Source organism: Scyliorhinus torazame, chromosome 27 (assembly GCF_047496885.1).
Source record: "Scyliorhinus torazame isolate Kashiwa2021f chromosome 27, sScyTor2.1, whole genome shotgun sequence".
Classification (NCBI taxonomy): domain Eukaryota; kingdom Metazoa; phylum Chordata; class Chondrichthyes; order Carcharhiniformes; family Scyliorhinidae; genus Scyliorhinus; species Scyliorhinus torazame.
In genome coordinates, this window is record NC_092733.1 from 17,079,184 (window position 1) to 17,101,848 (window position 22,665).

General features: G+C 52.1%; 1 protein-coding gene across 5 annotated transcripts in view; it reads left to right on the plus strand.

Annotated features, from left to right (window-relative positions):
• Positions 1–22,665, plus strand: part of nfixb (nuclear factor I/Xb) — a 602,733-nt gene that overhangs the window by 304,222 nt on the left and 275,846 nt on the right. For all 5 annotated transcript variants that reach the window (XM_072491035.1, XM_072491032.1, XM_072491034.1 and 2 more), the window contains 2 exons: positions 3,986–4,106; positions 5,804–5,940. In XM_072491035.1, the coding sequence (XP_072347136.1) occupies positions 3,986–4,106; positions 5,804–5,940 (258 nt within the window). The remainder of the gene's footprint in view (positions 1–3,985; positions 4,107–5,803; positions 5,941–22,665) is intronic.

Here is a 22,665-nt window from a genome sequence, read left to right on the forward strand (position 1 = left end):
AGCCATATCCAAATTGCCCCTTAGGGTCCAAAAGGTTCGCTTTTGGCCTAGGTAGGGTGCTCTTTCGGAGGGCCGATGCAGACTCGATGGGCCGAATGGCCTCCTACTGCACTGTAGAGATTCTAAAACAAAAGAGGAGAGTATGGCAGGATAGGGACAGTATGAGGGAGGTGTAGGTATAAGCGTGGGGTTTACATGTCGGCAGAATGAGAGTACACAAGGAAGAGGACTGGGCCATTCAGCCGCTTGAACCTGCCCCGCTGTTCAATAAGATCATGGCCAATCTGATTGTGGCCTTAACTCCACTTTCCTGCCTGTCGCCCATAACTCTCAGCTCCCTTGTTGATCCGAAAATCTGCCTAATTCTGCCTCTCTCCTGGGTAGAGAATTGCGAAGACGAGTGGCCTTCTCCGAGAAGGAATTCCTCCTCATCTCTGCCTTAAATGGGAGTCCCCTTATCTTTACATTCTGCTGCCTAGTTCTAGATTTCCCCACGAGGGGATACATCCTTTCAGCATCCACCCTCTCAATCCCCTCTCAGGAACTCAGTAAGACCACCTCTCATTCTTCTAAACTCCGGTGAGTGTAGGCCCCAACCTGCTAAACCTTTCCACAGAAGACTCCTTTAGACCATAAGACCATAAGACATAGGAGTGGAAGTAAGGCCATTCGGCCCATCGAGTCCACTCCGCCATTCAATCATGGCTGATTTCAACTCCATTTACCCGCTCTCTCTCCATAGCCCTTAGTTCCTCGAGAAATCAAGAATTTATCAACTTCTGTCTTAAAGACACTCAATGTCCCGGCCTCCACCGCCCTCTGTGGCAATGAATTCCACAGACCCACCACTCTCTGGCTGAAGAAATTTCTCCTAATCTCTGTTCTAAAGTGACTCCCTTTTATTCTAAGGCTGTGCCCCCGGGTCCTAGTCTCCCCTGTTAATGGAAACAACTTCCCTACATCCACCCTATCTAAGCCATTCATTATCTTGTAAGTTTCTATTAGATCTCCCCTCAACCTCCTAAACTCCAATGAATATAATCCCAGGATCCTCAGACGTTCATCGTATGTTAGGCCTACCATTCCTGGGATCATCCGTGTGAATCTCCGCTGGACCCGCTCCAGTGCCAGTATGTCCTTCCTGAGGTGTGGGGCCCAAAATTGCTCACAGTATTCTAAATGGGGCCTAACTAATGCTTTATAAAGCTTCAGAAGTACATCCCTGCTTTTATATTCCAAGCCTCTTGAGATGAATGACAACATTGCATTTGCTTTCTTAATTACGGACTCAACCTGCAAGTTTACCTTTAGAGAATCCTGGACTATGACTCCCAAGTCCCTTTGCACTTCAGCATTATGAATTTTGTCACCGTTTAGAAAATAGTCCATGCCTCTATTCTTTTTTCCAAAGTGCAAGACCTCGCACTTGCCCACGTTGAATTTCATCAGCCATTTCTTGGACCACTCTCCTAAACTGTCTAAATCTTTCTGCAGCCTCCCCACCTCCTCCATACTACCTGCCCCTCCACCTATCTTCGTATCATCGGCAAACTTAGCCAGAATGCCCCCAGTCCCGCCGTCTAGATCGTTAATATATAAAGAGAACAGCTGTGGCCCCAACACTGAACCCTGCGGGACACCACTCGTCACCGGTTGCCATTCCGAAAAAGAACCTTTTATCCCAACTCTCTGCCTTCTGCCTGACAGCCAATCGTCAATCCATGTTAGTACCTTGCCTCGAATACCATGGGCCCTTATTTTACTCAGCAGTCTCCCGTGAGGCACCTTATCAAAGGCCTTTTGGAAGTCAAGATAGATAACATCCATTGGCTCTCCTTGGTCTAACCTATTTGTTATCTCTTCAAAGAACTCTAACAGGTTTGTCAGGCACGACCTCCCCTTACTAAATCCATGCTGACTTGTCCTAATCCGACCCTGCACTTCCAAGAATTTAGAAATCTCATCCTTAACAATGGATTCTAGAATCTTGCCAACAACCGAGGTTAGGCTAATTGGCCTATAATTTTCCATCTTTTTCCTTGTTCCCTTCTTGAACAGGGGGGATAAACCCCATGATGTGTGGCAATGATAACTTTACGTCTTAGTTTAATCTGGGTTTTAAATCAATCTTCCCTGCAGACAAAACATGTGGCTGCATCTTTATTTGTGTTCTATCCAGCGGGTGTTACTGGGATCGACACATTGCTCATTTGAAACATTTGACTGAAGAATACGACCACTTCAGTCGCTCTCTTTTCTTCTTGAACTGAAAATGACCTGACCCGGGGTCCATTCATGACGAAGGGGGTTTGGAGAGTTGGACATGGGGAGGATGTCTCCACTCGTAGACCAGGCCAGAACTAGGGGTCATAAACGTATAATAGTTCTCGAATAGGAAATTCAGGAGAGATTTCCTTACCCAGTGAGTGGTGACACAGTGAAACGCACCTCCGCAGGGGATCATAGAATCCCTACAGTGCAGAAGGAGGCCAGTTAGCCCATGGAGTCTGCACCCATCCTCCAAAGCACACCGTACCTGGGCCCCCTCCCCCGCCCTATCCCCATAACCTATCCTGCACACCCCTGGACAATAAGGGGCAATTTTTGCATGGCCAATCCAACTCACCAACACATTGTAGGTAGCAGATGAGGAACATGTCAACCATACTAGAATGGCGGAGCAGAGAGATGGGCCAAATGGCCTAATTCTGTTCCTATATCTCATGAGCTTATGAATCTTTAGATTGTGGGAGGCAACCGGAGCACCCCGAGGAAACCTACACAGACACGGGGTGAACGTGTAAACACCACACCGTCACCCAAGGCCGGAATTGAACCTGGCTCCCTAGAATCGTGAGGCAGCAGTGCTAACCATTGTGCTTGCATACCGCCCGGTGTGGCAAATTGAACAGATGCACTGAGGGATAAAAAATCTGGACAGGTGGACATGAGAAAGAAAGGAATAGGTTGATTGGAGTGAGATGATGAGGAGATACAAGGAGACTTATGGAGGATAATACTAATGACAACATGCATTTATATAGTGCCTTTGACATGGTTAAATGGCCCAATCCTTCACAAGAGCATCAGTAAACAAAAATGGACACATCACAGAAAGAGATATTGAGACAGTTTGGCCAAGAGGTGAATGAAATGAAAATCGCTTATTGTCACAAGTAGGCTTCAAATGAAGTTACAGTGAAAAGCCCCTAGTCACCACATTCCGGCGCCTGTTCGGGGAGGTTGGTACGGGAATTGAACCGTGCTGCTGGCCTGCCTTGGTCTGCTTTAAAAGCCAGCTATTTAGCCCAGTGTGCTAAACCAGCCCCTATGGGGTTGAAGGGAAGTCCTAGAGGAGAGGACAGAGCTGCAGTGGTAGAGAGGTTTAGGGGAGGGAATTTTAGGGTTTAGGGTCCAGGCAGCCGAAGTCACGGCCGCCAATGGTGGAACGATCAAAATCAGGCAAGAGGCCAATAGGACAGAGGCCTCGGACGATTGTGGGGCCGGAGGAGATCACAGAGACAGTGAGGGCAAGGCCACGAAGGGATCTGAAAACAGGGATGAGAGCCTTAATATCGAGGTTTTGCTAGACCAGGAGCCAAATGAATGCCAGCCAGTATGGGGTTAATGGACCAACGGGACGTGGTGTGAAATAGGAACCCAGGCAGCAGAGTTTTAGAAGTCATCATGTTCACCATTGGACTGGTCAAATCTGGAGGTAAGGAAGATATGGTTGTGATTTCTTTTGACAGACGGCGGGGTCTGAGGCCGGGCAGAGTTGGGTGAGATTGCGGAGGTGGGAGGAGGTGGGAGGTCTGGATGATCGAAGGGATATGGGGTCGGGATGCTCATCTCGGAGTGAAACATGGCGGCGAGTGGCGGTAGCGGGAGAGCGACGGGGTGTGGGGGGTCTCTCAAATGCAGACGTACAGCCGTTTCCTCTGCTGTGTGGACTTGATGTAATATTCTTGCCTCTTCTTCTCAGCCCCGGTCGCTGCCGCTACGGGCCCCAGCTTCAATCTGGCTGACCTGGAGAGCCCGGGGTACTACAGCATAAACCAGGTCCCCTTGGGAAGGCGCACAATTACGACGCCTCCGTCTACCAGGTAGGAAGCAGAGGAGAATAGCTCCGTACTGAAAACCCGAGGCTTGTATTAACTGTGGAAACAGTAACCGGCTGTGACTCTGCTTTCCTGGGGTCCAGTTTATTCAGACCAGCAAGGTCGCTGGTTTTAACCCCTACTTTCTGCCGAGTTACTTAATTTCAGGCGCCCAGAAATCGTCTTTGCTTCTTGACCTACTGTGTTATCTTGCACCACCTACCACCAAGTACCCGTTCACAGCCGGTTGGTGAGGGTGGGATCGAACTCCGCTGCGAACATTCTGAGCAGGATTTAGGGTTGGAACCCCGTCACCGGGGTCAAAGGGGGGGTCATGACCCCGCACCGTGTGGGGCAAACCTGCCCCCGAATTGGCCAATTTACTGATCAGAGGGCTGCACTTGCTGTCCACGTAATGACAGCGGGCAGACTCTCGAGGCTGGAGGCCTAAAGGGAGGCCAAACAGCTCATGTGGCGCCCCTATCTGGAGGCGTCCTCTCTACAACTTTTCTTTTGAATGATTTAAATTGAAGAAGGACCTCAGCAGTTGGCCCACCATCGTGGGGGGGGGGGGGGGGGGGGGGGGGGCGGTGTGGCGACGGTGGGGAGAGCTCCCCCACAAGTGGTGTTGGCTAGGGGCAAGGGGAGAGCAGGCAAGGGAAGAGCATTCCATCACACTCCTGACTTGTAGAGGGTGAACAGGCTTTGGGGCGTCACGAGGAGAGTTACTCGTCACAGAATTCCCAACCTCCGACCTGCTTTTGTAGCCAACAGTACACATTGCTACCACTGTGCATTGATGGTGGAGGGGGCGATTGTTTAACCTGATGGATGGAGTGCCAATCAAGCGGGTAGGGGCATGGTAAGTTCTGGGCGTCTTCGCTCACCTGTTTTTCACATGGTTTTTGAGGGGGGGGGTTGGCAATCAAAAAATTCCTGTCCAGTTTGTAATAATTCCAGCATGGAAAGTTCGTCCACCCACGTGTCTGGCCCCCTTAATTCAGACCTGGATATTCACCTGGATGGGAAAACCAAATTAAAAATTAGGCTTCATGTTGTCCACAGGAGTAAAGATATGAGTTGATCAGGCTTCAATATCAGACCCATCTTTGGCAGCACGGTAGCATTGTGGATAGCACAATTGCTTCACAGCTCCAGGGTCCCAGGTTCGATTCCTGGCTTGGGTCACTGTCTGTGCGGAGTCTGCACGTCCTCCCCGTGTGTGCGTGGGTTTCCTCCGGGTGCTCCGGTTTCCTCCCACAGTCCAAAGATGTGCGGGTTAGGTGGATTGGCCATGCTAAATTGCCCTTAGTGTCCAAAATTGCCCTTAGTGTTGGGTGGGGTTACTGGGTTATGGGGATAGGGTGGAGCTGTGGACCATGGGTAGGATGCTCTTACCAAGAGCCGGTGCAGACTCGATGGGCCGAATGGCCTCCTTCTGCACTGTAAATTCTATGAAACCTGCAGAGGTGGTCACCATTGGAGCAAGTTGGTTTTCTCGGCCACCTCAGAGGCTGCGTGAGACAATGGCTTCAGACGCAGGCTGCAGGAGTTCAAAAGTCCAGGCGAGCAGGCTCCTTCTCTGGACTGAACCGGCGGCCTTGGTCCTCGGAGTCCCCTTTCTCCCCCCTCCCTCTGTCGCTGTTAAATGTTTTTTTTTTTGGCCGCCGCGTTTCCTGAAGTTCTTCCCTGCTTTCTTCCAGCTCCACCAAGCGACACAAATCCATCGAGGACAGCGAGATGGAAAGCCCGGTGGACGAAGTCTTCTACTCGAGCACGGGCCGATCTCCAGCGGCAGGCAGCAGTCAGAGTGGGGGATGGGCCAACGACGTAGAGACAGGTACGGACCGCTGTGGTCTTTGATTGCTCTCCTCGACATCTTTGCTTTGGAAAAATTCTAATTTTTGGGGGGTGGGGGTGCGTTGGGGTGGGGGGTGGAGGGAACTGCCTATTTGGTTCCAAGAGTGGGAGGAGAACTGGGCATTTGGGTGCACTCATTTTTATTTTTAATGATTTAAAGTGAAGAAAATCCTCAGCAGTTGGCCCACCATCGTGGGGGGGAGAGGGGTGGGGGTGGGGGGTGGGGGGGGGGGGGGGGTGCGGTGTGGCGACGGTGGGGAGAGCTCCACCACGAGCGGTGTTGAAACCAGGTAGGCAGGGGAAGGCCTCAAAGCCTGTTTGAAGTACTGGTCCCTGATCTCCCACAGGGAGGTCACCTTCAGACAGATGGCCGTGGGTTGGTGGGGGTGGTGGGAATGGGGGGTCATGTAGGCCAATTGGAAACTTCCAGTCAGCCAATTAAGGCCAATTCACCTTGGTTTCCTGCTGCTTCTGGAACAGTGCTGCGAACCAGCACGCTGGTTGGCAGAGTGAATTTGATTAAATCTATTTGTTCAAGGGCGTTGCTGGATAGACCAGCATTTGTTGCCGAACTCTAATTGTCCATTGCGTAGGCGGTGAGGAGCTGTGGGCAAGTGTGGGCAACGCCTTCAGGTTGTCCGTGTACTTCAGAGGCCCGTATCTACGTACAGAGTGACGCAGGAACACAGGCCCACAAACACGCCACCTCATCATCTACCCAGGGGAATTGGTGGCGTCACAACTCCTGCTGAGGTAAAACCATCAGCTTCCTTTCACTGTTCACATAACGGGACTGGGGTGAAGCAGAAATCACTCTGCATCAACGCAATATTCCAATGGACCTACTATTAGTTCGCACAGTGGGGCTGAATTGTAACAGGGATTCGTGCATTTCACCTCTGGTCGAACCCAGATGTTTTGTTGGAATGAGGAACAGCTCCCACTGCGTGAATAAGCTGACGGCCCCCTGTCCACTTTTTCCCCTGGTGCCGAGGGGTGGGAGAGACCTCCGCCTTCCTACACGCTCAGACGCACACTGCCATTGGGGAACTGGCCCCCCTAGAAACCAGAGCGAATAAGTCGATCCGTTAAAATGGCCACCCATGGCTGTAGCCAGATTGTAGAAATGGCTGCTTGGTGATGTTATCGTCGCAGAATGGTAAGGGATGTGCCTTTATGTTATTTCAGCACTGGTGGGACTCGTTCATTTCAATTCAATAACGCCCGCGTTAGAATGGCAGAGATCTGGGCCGGGATCCGCCGCTGCGAGTCCGCCGCGGAACCGCTGGGGACGGAGAACGTAGCACTCTGCCAAATCTCCCATTCACCGCAGCGGGACCGGACAATTACGCTCTGTAAGCTCATCCCAATCCTCTGCTGGTTAACTTGCTGCCAAGTCCTCGTCCATCTATTTCCCACACCAGTCCCCCGCCCACCCCTCCATTCCCCTCCCCTCGGAAGCCTCTTCCTCGCCGGCCTACGCTGGTTCCTGGCCCAGCAAGGCCTTGATTCTCTCATCCTCGTTTTTCAGATGCCTCTATCATCTCGCCCCTCACTACCTCCCTCTGCAGTCTCTGTGCGCTCCTCTAATTCTGGCCCCCTTGCGCATTCCGATTCCCGTTGTTCCTCCGCGACAATTCCTTCGGCAGCCTCGGCCCGAGGCTTCATATCTCCCTCCCTCCGCCTCTTGAGCTCCCTCTTCTACTTTACGCAGCTGGTTGAGGCCTACCTGACCGTGCCTTCGATCAGCTGAGCCAGTATCCCCCCCCCCCTTCCCGGTGGTCCTTATGAGGGTTATCACAGATGTCCAAAGGAGCTGTGCAAATGAACGTCATTTCAACGTCAGCGCGGAATGCTGGGCATCATTAGGGTCGTATTTCCATCGGCAGGAGGTGTGGGGTCTCGTAAGAAAATGTCTGTCGTGTTGGGTGTTCTGATGCACAAATGATCCAACACGGCTGTAGATGGTACAACTCTGTTTTATTGTCTGATCAACGGTAACAACTAACTACTGACTCGGGTACGTGCTTCACCAGCTAACCTGTGGACCCAGCCTTATCACTATCTTAGTGAGGCACTCAGCACATGGTCTGTGGCTGAGTGGCACGCTGTGAGCTCTGTGCTCTGAGCTATCTCCTGGTAGAATGAGCGGGAACTGTGATGTTCCCTGTTTTATAGTGCGTGTGCTCTCACTGGTGATTGGCTGCGATGTTATGCGTGTGCTGGTTGGTTCAACTGCCTGTCCATCAGTGTGTGTGTGATTGCTCCATGATATGCTGATCTGGATATCATGACATCCCCCCCTTTCACAAAGGATATGTGCCTACATGATAATAAATAGAAATGTGTACTGAGTGCATCTGAGTATGTGTGTGCAATATTTACAACATGTACATGAGGCTAAACTATATACAGAGGAAGGTGTCAGGTGCAACAGAACAATGAGGTACCAATAACAGAACAATTGCAATCAACAAACAACGAGAGAAAACTTCTGGAACAATGAACGACAAGAAAAGAAACTCGTTAACAGTACTGTAAAACAATTCAGTGAGTCCAATGTGCTAACAGGCTCATAGGTCAAGTCTTTCGGGTTGACCGCCTCAAGTGTAGGTCTCGATCCACCGGCTGACGAATGGGCCTGGCCACGGGCGAGAGAGGAAGAGGACAGAGTGGCAGGAAGCTCAACAAAGTCGACATCAGGGACAGTGGGGCCGAGCGATTGGCCAGCAGGGCTAAACAGAAGTCAGATCCGGCATCAGCAGCCTTGCAGAGGAGCCGCTCCACAATGTGGACGCCCTTTTCCGCATTGCCATTCGCCTGGGGATGCAAGGGACTGGACGTCACGTGTGTGAAGTTGTATGAAGTGGCAAAGGAAGACCATTCTTGACTCGCAAAGCAAGGTCCGTTGTCAGACATGACGGTGAACGGAATTCCATGGCGAGCAAAGGTTTCTTTGCATGCCCGGATGACAGCTGATGACGTCGTGTCGTGCTGGCGTATGACCTCCGGATAACTTGCGAAGTAGTCAATAAGAATAATGTAGTCCCTGCTGAGCGCATGAAAGAGGTCCACGCCCACCTTCGCCCAGGGGGACGTGACCAACTCATGGGGCTGAAGGGTCTCAGGGGGTTGCGCCGTCTGAAACCTCTGGCAGGTGGGGCAGTTGAGCACCATGTTGGCCATGTCGTCGCTGATGCCCGGCCAGTACACAGCTTCTCGGGCCCTCTGCCTGCAACTTTTCAACTCCGAGATGGCCTTCGTGCAGTTGTTCGAGGACAAGCCGGTGCATGCTGTGTGGGATCACGATCCGGTCCAACTTCAAGGGGACACCATCATTGACGGCCAAGCCGTCCCAGACGTTGTAAAATTGTGGGCATTGCCCCTTGAGCCACCCTTCCGTCGTGTGGCGCATCACACGTTATAGAAGGGGGTCAGCCGCAGTCTCACGGCGAATGTGGGCCAGACGTGCATCAGTGGCCGGCAGATTGGCCGATGTGAAGGCTACCTGTGCGTCGACCTGACAAACGAACCCCTCCGAGTCAGGTGGTGTGTTGACCGCCCTGGACAGAGCATCTGCGATGATGAGATCCTTCCCCGGGGTGTAGACAAGTTGGAAGTCGTACCTCCGGAGCTTGAGCAGAATGCGCTGGATGCGAGAGGTCATGTCGTTGAGGTCCTTCTGAATGATGCCGACCAGGGGGCGATGGTCAGTCTCCACAGTGAACTGCGGAAGACCATATACATAATCGTGAAACTTGTCGATGCCGGTCAACAAGCCGAGGCACTCCTTCTCAATCTGGGCATAGCGCTGTTCTGTAGGGGTCATGGCCCGCGACGCATAGGCGACCGGGGCCCATGATGCGGTGTCGTCCCGTTGCAGGAGTACCGCCCCAATGCCAGACTGGCTGGCGTCAATTGAGATCTTCGTTTCCCGTGTGGTATCAAAAAACGCCAGTACCGGGGCGGTGGTGAGCTTGACCTTGAGCTCCTCCCATTCACTCTGGTGTGCGGGCAGCCACTGGAATTCCATTGTCTTTTTGACCAGGTGGCGAAGAGCAGTCGTGTGCGAAGAAACGTTAGGAATGAACTTCCCCAGGAAGTTGACCATCCCGAGAAAGCGCAGCACTGCCTTCTTGTCTGACGGCTGCTGTATGGCTGCGATGGCTGCCACTTTGTCGGCATCCGGCCGCACACCTGTCCGGGAGATGTGGTCCCCCCAAAACTTTAGCTCAGTCTGGCCAAAAGAGCACTTGGCTCGGTTCAGGCGCAGGCCCTGATCTCGTATCCGTGCAAAGACACGCTGGAGACGACTGATGTGCTCCTGTGGTGTGGTGGACCAGATGATAACGTCGTCTACGTAGACGCGTACCCCTTCGATGCCCTCCATCATCTGTTCCATGATGCGATGGAACACTTTGGAGGTCGAAATGATGCCGAATGGCATCCTATTGTAGCAGTATCTGCCAAATGGAGTGTTGAAGGTACACAGCTTCCTGCTGGACTGATCCAATTGAATCTGCCAAAAGCCCTTTGAGGTATCAAGCTTGGTGAATATTTTTGCCCGCGCCATCTCGCTCGTGACCTCCTCCCGTTTGGGTATGGGGTAGTGTTCCCTCATAATGTTGTGATTTAAATCTTTTGGGTCGATGCAGATCCGGAGCTCGCCGGAGGGCTTCTTGACGCACACCATGGAGCTGACCCATGGCGTTGGCTCCGTGACCCGGGAAAGCACTCCTTGGTCCTGAATGTCCTGCAGCTGCTGCTTGAGGCGGTCCTTGAGTGGTGCTGGGACCCTACGAGGTGCGTGAATGACCGGGGTGGCGTCCGGTTTGAGGCGTATTTTGTACGTGGAGGCCAGTGTGCCCATGCCCTCAAACCTCCTGGTTGTGCGCGAGGAGTGAGTGGAGCTGCGCCCTAAAGTCTGCATCCGGGAAATCGGACGTGCCTTCTGGAGACAGAGTGTGTATCCGCTGAACGAGGTGGAGGATCTTACACGCCTGTGCGCCTAACAGAGAGTCCTTCGAGGATTTCAAATGATAATGTGGCTTTGTGTGAGTTGTGTGTAACATCGAGCTGGCAGGACCCCGTGGCCGGGATGACGTTTCCATTGTAGTCAACCAGCTGACAGTGGGATGGCAGAATCGGTGGTTTAACCTTCAAGGTCTGGAAGGCTGACCATGCGAGGAGATTGGCGGAGGCACCAGTGTCCAGGCGAAATGTGATCTGGGATCGGTTGACCGTTAGGGTGGCACACCACTCATCGCCCGAATCAATGCTGTGGCAGCGGCTGGTGGTTCCGACTTGGGGACATCCGGTTCTTGTGGATTACCGCAACGCGGAAGGGCTCCCTGTCTTCGGTATCGCTGGTCTGCATACTGTCAGGATATGACTCAGTGTAGGGGGGCTGAACCGCCCGCACGTCCCTCCGAGGCTGGCGGAATTGTTTGGAGTTGGCAGGTTGAGCTGCTCGACAGCTCAATGCCACATCAAAGGCATTGTCACGCTTTGGCCGGACATTGCCGCTTTAAGTGGGCAGAGCCACAGTTGCCGCACGTCGTGACGTCATGGCGTTCGTTGCGCCACCGCGCATGTGCGGTGCGGTCCTGCGTAGAGACCGCCTGCGCATCACGTCCCTGTGCGTCAACGTCCCCTCTTTTGCCGCGTACAAGCGCGGGAGGCCTCGGAAAACGCGCAAAATGGCCGCCCTCGTCCAGGCCGCGGGCCGGGAGGAACTCGATCGACTGGACCCGCTCCGCCTCGTGGGGCCATTGCCGTGCTGTTTCGGCCGCCTGGATTTGGGAGTACCGGCTGGTCGTGTTCTCATGGAGGACGCAGGTCTCGATGGCAGTCGCGAGGGTGAGGTGCTTTATTTTAAGGAGCTGCTGGTGTAGGGTGTCCGAGATGACCCCAAAAACTATCTGATCCCTTATCATGGAGTCGGAGGTGGCCCCATAGCCGCAGGACTGCGCGAGGATTCGGAGGTGTGTTAAGTAAGATTGGAAAGGCTCATCCTTACCCTGCAGGCGCAGCTGGAAGAGATACCTCTCGAAGCTCTCATTGACTTCCACGCTGAAGTGTTCATCGAACTTCAGAAGCACCGTCTTATATTTTGTTTTGTCCTCGCCTTCCGCCAATGCCAGGGAGTTATAGATGTGGATGGCGTGTTGCCCCCCCCCGTGGAGAGGAGGAGGGCGATCTTCCTGGTGTCCGATGCATTCTCCCCGTCTGTGGCTTCTAGGAAGAGCTGGAAGCGCTGTTTACACAGCTTCCAGTTTACGCCGAGATTACCAGCGATTTGGAGCGGCTGCGGTGGGCTGATGTTTTCCATGGAGCAGGATGGCGGATTTCTGAAAGGGTGCAGGTAGGTCTCACAGTCGCTGGTTTGCGTCCACTACTGGTATCATGTCGTGTTGGGTGTTCTGATGCACAAATGATCCAACACGGCTGTAGATGGTACAACTCTGTTTTATTGTCTGATCAACGGTAACAACTAACTACTGGCTTGCGTATGTGCTTCACCAGCTAACCTGTGGACCCAGCCCTATCACTACCTTAGTAAGGCACTCAGCACATGGTCTATGTCTGAGTGGCGCGCTGTGAGCTCTGTGCTCTGAGCTATCTCCTGGGAGAATGAGCGGGAACTGTGGTGTTCCCTGTTTTATAGTGCGTGTGCTCTCACTGGTGATCATAGAATTTACAGTGCAGAAGGAGGCCATTCGGCCCATCGAGTGCACCGTCTCTTGGAAAGAGCACCCTACCCAATGTCAACACCTCCACCCTATCCCCATAACCCAGTAACCCCACCCAACACTAAGGGCAATTTTGGACACTAAGGGCAATTTATCATGGCCAATCCACCTAACCTGCACATCTTTGGACTGTGGGAGGAAACCGGAGCACCCGGAGGAAACCCACGCACACACGGGGAGAACGTGCAGACTCCGCACAGACAGTGACCCAAGCCGTGAATCGAACCTGGGACCCTGGAGCTGTGAATCAATTGTGCTAACCACAATGCTACCGTGCTGCCCCCCGAATGATTGGCTGCGATGTTATGTGTGTGCTGGTTGGTCCAACTGCCTGTCCATCAGTGTGTGTGTGATTGCACCATGATATGCTGATCTGGATACCATGACAATGTCCATTACCCCTGGTTGAAGGGGCAGTCTGCTTGAGGCCTGATAGGCCCCCCTGCCCCCAGTGTGAGGGCTGACGCAGCAACAAATCCATAAATATAGCCGACGTTCCCAATGTGCTGTCTGTGAGTATCTGTGAAGCGAGGCAAGCTAAGGTGTTGGGTGAAGCCATTTCTACCTTCTCTGAGCACTCCCTCTGCAATGCCGTTTTCTACACAGTATCCTTTTGTTCCGAGACTTTTGTTGATATTCATTCCTGGTTTCCCCTGGTGTAAGTGGAAAGTACAATGTGTCCCTGCTGGGTGATGTGTGCATCCTGTCAGCTTGGTTGGACCGTTCTCAGGTATGACGTGTCCTCAGCGGTTGTGGGTTCGAGCCCCGTGGCAAATGAACGAGTGCAAAATCGATGCTGGAGCCCCCAGCGCCGTGCTGAGGGAGTGCCGCCCTGTTGGAGCTGTTGCCTCTCAGGTGGACATAAAAGATCCAATGTCGCTGATCTGAGGAGGAGCGGGGTGGTGTCTCCTGCCACCCTGCCCAATATCTTGCCCTTAGACCGTCATCATTTAAAAACAGCCAATCTGGTACTTTTCACATTAATGTTTCCGGGAATACAGTGAGAGCAAATTGTGTTTCCGATGTTGCATTGGTGACTCCAATTCATAAAGTACTTCCTTGGTTATAATGGGCTTGGAGGCATGCGGAAGTTCTCGATGGATAAGGGGATCAGGGGTTATGGGGAGAAGGCAGGAGAATGGGGATGAGAAACATATCAGCCATGATTGAATGGCGGAGCAGACCCGATGGGCCGAGTGGCCTAATTCGGCTCCGATAGCTTATGGTCTAAATTGTGGAGAATGCTTTGGGAGAGCGCGCTCTTCCTTTATGTCCATCCTTTACTTAGCATTTTGTGCTGTTCGTCCGTTGCCTCTGTGCGAGGACGGGCAGCAACAATGGGACACGGTAGACGGAGGGCGGCAACGAGACTGGCACGGGGGGGGGCATGCCCTCTGCTCCCTGTTTGTGGTGACCTGGCGGAGCGCGTTCTCGCCTTTGTGCAGAATGGCGGGAGGGAGGGAAGGAGGGAGGGAGGGATTGCGGGGGGTTGGGTGGGGGGGGGGGGGGGTGGGGAGGTGACGCGGCGGCAGCAAGGAGAAGAAAGGAAGGGCCGGTTGCCCCTGGCGACGGGCCCTTAGCAATTGCCTCTCTCGGCCAGAGACGCGGGAGACCCAGAAACGATGCCGGGGGGTGGGGGGGGGGGGGGGTTTACATTGGAAAAATACAAACAAATGAGAGAAAAGGGACAATGGAAACCCATTTTTAAAATGTTGAACCGACAACGTGGAGAGAGAGGGTGGGGAGCGGGGTGGGGGAGGGTGGGGGGGTGGGGGGGGAGGAGGGGGGGGGTTGGTGGAACAAATAAAATCTGTATCCTGAAATGGAACCCAGGACAACAAACCCACATTGTTTCTTTAAGAGGATTGTTTACAATCCAATGCTGCACTCTCGCTATTCCTTTTTTAATTAAATGAGAGAGAGAGCGAAAGCATTATCGCATTCTGGAGCATTTTTTCCAAACGTTCCTTGCGGGGCGGTAAAGAAAGAAAGGGGGGGGGGGGGGGAACACAACAGCCAGAAAAAGCAGCTTGTTAGTTCAAGAAATCCAAAAAAAAAGGTGGGGAGCTGCCAAAACGATCGGGAGCAGCAGGAATACAGATGGATTCCGTCATTCATCACAAGGCCTGGCTTGTTTTCCAAATCTCTTTGTGTCAAACATCTTTTAAGTTTAAGAAAAAAAAAAAATCCGACTCGGGCTCTCGCAACGAAAGACGCTGTAAATCAGAGGTCTGTTAGAATGCTCCTGGAGCCCAGCGAGGCAAGATTTCACACACTTGCATTCCTGCTCAAGCCATCTCTTGCTGGGTTCTCCCCCCCCCCCCCCCACGAGGGGCGAGGCAACACTGACCTTTTCAAGATTCAGCTCAATTTCATATCTATACATGTCGCGTCAGATCGATGGGTAGATCGATGGGTTGTGCGTTCAAGATCCACTCCAGACATGTCAGTGTAGGATACATGTGCGCACTCCAGTTTAGTGTCGAAAGAGCTCTCCTATGAAGTCTCTCCGATGGTCTCTCACGAAGAATGCGTGAACTTAGAGGGCTGGCGCAAGCCACTTGTCCCCCTGAGCCCACTTTGTTGTTGGATACGAGATTGTGGCCCATTCTGATTGCGGCCTTGAGAACGCCACTCCTCCTGTCTGCCCTGTGGTAGTCACCACTAGTAGTATATGTATTATTGTAAGACACATATACTAGAGGTACATGGGTAAATCCCTGCCTGCTGGCTCCGCCCAGTAGGCGGCGTATAAATGTGTGTGCTCGCCGGTGCTGCAGCCATTCTGGTTCCAGCTACAGGAGGCACAACATCTCAATGAAGCCTCGATTATTCCATTACTCTTGTCTTTGTGGTAATTGATAGTGCATCATGCTCTATAAAACCAGATGTCAGAGGTAGGTTCTTTACTCAGAGAGTAGTAAGGGCGTGGAATGCCCTGCCTGCAACAATAGTGGACTCGCCAACACTAAGGGCATTCAAATGGTCATTGGATAGACATATGGACGATAAGGGAATAGTGTAGATGGGCTTTAGAGTGGTTTTACAGGTCGGCGCAACATCGAGGGCCGGAGGGCCTGTACTGCGCTGTAATGTTCTATGTTCCGTAACCTTTTGTTGGTCAAAAGCCTGCCCAGCTAGGCCTTGAATATAGCCAATGACCCACAGCCTCCACTGCAACTCTACGGAAGGGAATCCCACAGGCTAATGACCCTCGGAGAGAAGAACATTCTCCTCATCTCTGTCGAAAATGGGCGACAACCCCCCCTAATTTTTAAACTGCCCCCCCCAGTTCTAGACTCCCCCTTGAGAGGAATAGCCCTTCCAGCGTCCACCATGTCCAGTCCCCTCAGGATCCTCTATGTTTCAATAAGGTCACCTCTTGCTCATCAAAATCGAGTGGGTAAAGGCCCAACCCTTGCTCTTCTTGATATATATTAATGACACAGACCTCGGTGTACAGGGCACAGTTGATACTAAATTTGGAAACATAGTGAACGGTGAGGAGGATAGTGTAAGAAGGACCTAGATATATTGGTGGAAAGGGCAGATCAGTGGCAGACATGTTCACTCTGCAGAATCCTGGAGTCACTGGAGCTGTGAGGCAGCAGTGCTCACCACTGTGCCACCGTGCCGCTCAAATGTTCTTTCATTATTCATAAACGTTCATAGATCATAGAATTTACAGTGCAGAAGGAGACCATTCAGCCCATTGTGTCTGCACCGGCCCTTGGAAAGAGCACCCTACGCCTCCACCCTATCCCCATAATCTGCACATCTTTGGACTGTGGGGGGAAACCGGAGCACCCGGAGAAAACGGACGCAGACACTGGGATCTTCCAAGTGATGTCATTCCCATGCATCTCTGCTTTGTCCTTGTCCTCCTACCTCTCCCGTCAATGTTTACTTATTCCTATCCACAGCTATCAGAAAATAGATCTCAAATGTATTCTCCCTTGTGGGAGAGTCTAGGGCCAGAGGGCAGAATCTCAGAGTAAGGGGATCGCCCATTTCAGACAGCGAGGAGGAGGAATTTCTTCTCTCAGAGGGGAGTGAATCTGTGGAATTCTTTACCGCAGAGAGCTGTAGAGGCTGGGGCGTTCGTTTGACAGATTTTTAATCAGTGAGGGAATCGAGGGTTATGGGGATAAGGCGGGAAAGTGGAGTTGAGGATTGTCAAATCAGATCGATCGTGATCTGATTGAATGGCGGAGCAGACCCGATGGGCTGAATGGCCTACTTCTGCTCCTATGTCTTATACTTAGAAACATACATAGAAAATAGAGGCAGGAAGAGGCCGTTTGGCCATTCGAGCCTGCTCCACCATTCATCAAGTTCAATACCCTGATCCTGCCTTCCCCCCATATTCCTGGATTCCTTTAGCCCCAAGAGCTATATTCAACACCTTCTTGAAATTACACGTTTTCACCTCAACTACTTTCTGTGGCAGTGAATTCCACAGATTCACCACTCTCTGGGTGAAGATATTTCTCCTCACCTCAGTCCTCAGGTTTACCCCTTATCCTCAAACTATGACCCCTAGTTCTGGACTCCCCCACCATCGGGAACATTCTTTCTGAATCTACTCTGTCTAATCCTGTTAGAATTTTATACGTTTCCAAGAGATCCCCTTTCACTCTTCTATAGTCCCATGGTCTGTTATGCAAAATCTTCTACACCGACCCTCTGAAAGAGCACCCAATCAAGGCCCACTCCCATGCCCTATCCCCGTAGTCCCACCTAACCTGCACATCTTTGGACTGTGGGAGGAAACCGGAGCACCCGGAGGAAACCCACGCAGACACGGGGAGAACGTGCAGACTCCGCACAGACAGTGACCCAAGCCGGGAATTATAGAATTATTATTATAGAATTTACAGTGCAGAAGGAGGCCATTCTGCCCATCGAGTCTGCACCGGCTTTTGGAAAGAGCACCTCCATCCTATCCCCGTAACCCAGTAACCTTACCTAACACTAAGGGCAATTTTGGACACCAAGGGGCAATTTAGCACGGCCAATCCACCTAACCTGCACATCTTTGGACTGTGGGAGGAAACCGGAGCACCCGGAGGAAACCCACGCACACACGGGGAGAACGTGCAGACTCCGCACAGACAGTGACCCAAGCCGGGAATGGAACCTGGGAACCTGGAGCTGTGAAGCAATTGTGCTAACCACTATGCTACCGTGCTGCCCAAATGGAACCCGGATCCCTGGCGCTCTGAGGCAGTGGTGCTGACCACCGTGCCATCATGGTTTTCCGGTTCTGGCTCCCTAACGCACAATGCCGACATTGCTTTGGGATGTTTCCTCTCCGCTACAAAACTGCTGTCCAGAGAAGTTGAATGTTGGGATGGGATGCTGCTCCCTTACAACACGAGAAGCCTGCCCTGCCCCCCCCCCCCCATTGAGCTATACCATTGCTCCTATGGTTAGATATGTACCAGTGTCAGGGCGGCAGAGTGGCACAGTGGTTAGCACTGCTGCCTCACGCCGCCGAGGCCCGGGGTTCGATCCTGGCCCTGGGTCACTGCCTGCGTGGAGTTTGCTCATTCTCCCCGTGTCTGCGTGGGTCTCACCGCCACAACCCAAAAAGATGTGCAGGGTAGTGGATTGGCCGCGCTAAATTGCCCCTTAATTGGAAAAATCTAAAAGATATATACGCACCGAGTCACCCCTCCCCCAGTGGGGAAGCGCATGGTCCCTAAATGATACCTGCCCAGTGCGGAGTGCCTCAAGCCAAGTGTAGGAAACCTCAGAAAGAAAGCCAGGTCAGATTGGAGCAGTGGTGGGGTATCCTGAGCGACGATGGCTTGACGGCTCGTAGGCTGGGGCTGGGTGGAAAGATCGGAGAGCCGAGAGAACTGAAAATGATATCGCACCCCACAAACGACGATGGAACTTTGGTTTCAGCTCAACTGAATTCAAAATGATTATTCTGACCGCCTGGCCAGCGAATATTCATTCCTCAAAGAGACAGAGTGAAAAACAATAAAAAGACAAATTCCAAATTCCTTACCGCCAACACAGACCTACATTGTAATAAACTCAGAGACCTATTGAAATTCTGTTCGTCGTAATTCCTCATCGCCGAAGAATTTCCAGCCTTGAAATCTGGCCCGCTTACCAATGAGCATTTGATAATCTTGACATTCCTCCCGACAGGAATTGTGATCCGTTGACGAGAAGTGAAGGGGGGGATTGTCGCAGGGATGTGTTTTGTGCTGTTATCCCACAACTAGCTGTGGCTAAGCGGGTGGCATTACGGATCAGATGCTGGCAGGGTGCAGTCCTACCCCCGTGGCTTAAGCATGAATTCTGGGCTCTCAGTCCCGGTGTCGGGGGGTGCAGCACAGTTGGTGGCGTCAACCTTCAGATCAGACGTTGATCTGTTTGGTCAGGTGGGTGTGAAAGACCCCCTGGCATTATTTAGAAGAGCAGACTGTGCACCTATTGGCTGTCATGTTTCGGACATTACAACAACCTTCTGGTCTTTAAGGAGCTCTGAGGTCACCGAGGCTACAATAACTGGACAAAGGTTCCCTAATTTTCTTTAGATTCTGGAATCCTTTAGATACATCCAGACAGGGCCTCCATTTAATGCCTCATTGAGGCATTATTTTTTCTGGGGCAGTGAAGACTGAGGAGCGGGCGGTCTGATTGAGGTGTACAAGATTATGAGGGGCATGGACAGGGTGGATAGGGTGCAGCTATTCCCCTTCGTTGAAGGGTCAGTTACGAGGAGACGCAGGTTCAAGGTGAGGGGCAGGAGGTTTAGGAGAAGGGTTTTGGGGAAAAACCTTTTTACCCAGAGGGCGGTGACAGTCTGGAACGCGCGGCCTGGGAGGGTGGTAGAGGTGGGTTGCCTCACATCCTTTAAAAAGTACCTGGAGGAGCACTTGGCACGTCATAAAATTTGGGCTATAGGCTGGCAAATGGGATTAGGTAGGCAGGTCAGGTGTTTTTCACGTGTCAGTGCAGACTTGATGGGCCGAATGGCCTCCTCCGCTCACTGTGGTTTTGTGACAGACAGCGCCTCCCTCAGCACTAAGTTAGCCCCCCCCCCCCCCGGGGGGTTGTGAGCACAAGTCTCCAGAATGAGTCTCGAACCCACAACCTCCTGACTTCAGGCTAGAGAGATACCGGCAGAGCCAAAGTGAACACAAGGTTCGCCACTACCACTGGTTGGGCAAACCGCTATAACAGACTCGTTAAGCTACCCATTCCCAATTTCTGGACTCATTTGTGTTAGCAGTGAAGATGTTTGAGGGTTTTGACGCACAGGTTAGTACTTTGTTTTCCCATAAAAGCGAGATTGCTGGGTGCATTCCAAGAGGTGAATTCCAAAGGCATGTTATTTCCACTGCCCCGCTAAACCATGATGTGGAGATGCCGGCGTTGGACTGGGGTGAGCACAGTACGAAGTCTTACAACACCAGGTTAAAGTCCAACAGGTTTGTTTCGATGTCACTAGCTTTCGGAGCGCTGCTCCTTCCTCAGGTGAATGAAGAGGTATGTTCCAGAAACATATATATAGACAAATTCAAAGATGCCAGACAATGCTTGGCATGCGAGCATTAGCAGGTGATTAAACCTTTACAGATCCAGAGATGGGGTAACCCCAGGTTAAAGTGGTGTGAATTGTGTCAAGCCAGGACAGTTGGTAGGATTTCGCAGGCCAGATGGTGGGGGATGAATGTAATGCAACATGAATCCCAGGTCCCGGTTGAGGCCGCACTCATGTGTGCGGAACTTGGCTATAAGCTTCTGCTCGGCGATTCTACGCTGTTGTGCGTCCTGAAGGCTGCCTTGGAGAACGCTTACCCGGAGAGCAGAGGCTGAATGCCTTTGACTGCTGAAGTGTTCCCCGACTGGAAGGGAACATTCCTGCCTGGTGATTGTCGCGCGATGTCCGTTCATTCGTTGTCGCAGCATCTGCATGGTCTCGCCAATGTACCACGCTTCGGGACATCCTTTCCTGCAGCGTATGAGGTAGACAACGTCGGCCGAGTCGCACGAGTATGTACCGCGTACCTGGTGGGTGGTGTTCTCACGTGTAATGGTGGTATCCATGTCAATAATCTGGCACGTCTTGCAGAGATTGCCATGGCAGTGTTGTGTGGTGTCGTGGTCACTGTTCTGAAGGCTGGGTAGTTTGCTGCAAACAATGGTTTGTTTGAGGTTGCGCGGTTGTTTGAAGGCAAGTAGTGGGGGTGTGGGGATGACCTTGGCAAGATGTTCATCTTCATCGATGACGTGTTGAAGGCTGTGAAGAAGATGTCGTAGTTTCTCCGCTCCGGGAAAGTACTGGACGACGAAAGATATTCTGTCGGTTGTGCCCCATGTTTGTCTTCTGAGGAGGTCGGTGCGGTGTTTTGCTGTGGTGCGTTGGAACTGTCGATCGATGAGTCGAGCGCCATATCCCGTTCGTACGAGGGCATCTTTCAACGTCTGCAGATGTCTGTTATGCCCCTCCTCATCTGAGCAGATCCTGTGTATATGGAGGGGTTGTCCATAGGGGATGGCTTCTTTAATGTGTTTAGGGTGGAAGCTGGAGAAGTGGAGCATCGTGAGGTTATCCGTGGGCTTGCGGTAAAGCGAAGTGCTGAGGTGACCGTCCTTGATGGAGACGAGTGTGTCCAAGAATGCAACTAATTTTGGCGAGTAGTCCATGGTGAGTCTGATGGTTGGGTGGAACTTATTGATGTCATTGTGTAGTCGTTTCAGTGATTCTTCGCCGTGGGTCCAAAGGAAAAACATGTCATCGATGTATCTGGTGTATAAAGTCGGTTGAAGGTCCTGTGCGGCGAGTAGGTCTTGTTCAAACTTGTGCATGAAGATGTTGGCGTATTGGGGTGTGAATTTGGCCCCCATGGCTGTTCCGTGCGTCTGGATGAAGAACTTGTTGTCGAAGGTGAAGACGTTGTGATCCAGAATGAAGCGGATGAGTTGCAGAATTGCGTCTGGAGATTGGCAGTTGTCGGTGTTGAGTACTGAGGCTGTTGCAGCAATGCCGTCGTCATGGGGGATGCTGATGTAGAGTGCCGAGACGTCCATTATGACGAGGAATGTTCCTGGTTCAACTGGTCCATGGGTGCTGAGTTTCTGTAGGAAGTCCGTCGTGTCGCGACAGAAGCTGGGCGTACCTTGTACGATGGGTTTCAAGATGCCCTCGATGTAGCCAGAGAGGTTCTTACAAAGTTCCCATTGCCTGAAACGATAGGACGGCCTGGTGTGTTGGCCTTGTGTATTTTCGGGAGGCAGTAGAGATCTCCAATGCGGGGAGTATGTGGGATGAGAGCACGTAGGGTGCTCTGAAGATCTGGATCCAAGGTCTTGATCAGTCTGTTAAGTTGGCGGATGTGTTCCTTGGTCGGATCTGCGGGTAACTGTCTGTAGTGTTCTTGGTTGTTGAGTTGTCGGTATACTTCTCTGCAGTAGTCCGTTCTGTTCAGTATGACAGTAGCCCCTCCTTTGTCTGCTGGTTTGTTGACGATGCTGTGGTTGGTCTTGAGAGCGCGGATGGCATTGCGTTGTGCTTGGGTGACGTTCGGGGCTGTCTTGTGAATGCGTCTGATGAATCTGGCATTGACGCGACTCTTGACGGCCTGAGCATACATGTCGTGTCTAGGGCAGTGGCCTTCCGGAGGGGTCCAATTCGACTCTTCCCTCTTCAGTTGCCGCACCGCAGATCTCTCGGTCTGCTGTTCTGGTTCATTGGTAGTCTGCTTGGGTTCGCTGTTGGCCTTTTGGGCTCTGTGGAAGAATTCCCGGAGCCTCATTCGCCTGATGAATTCCTCCGTGTCTGCCGCGAGACTGATGGGGTCCATTTTGGTGGTGGTGGAGAAATTGAGCCCTCTGCTGAGGACTTCGATTTGGTCTGGTTGAAGGGTGTAATCTGACAAGTTGACAATAGATTTCCCTGTATTGTTTTCTACTGTGACACCGGGGGT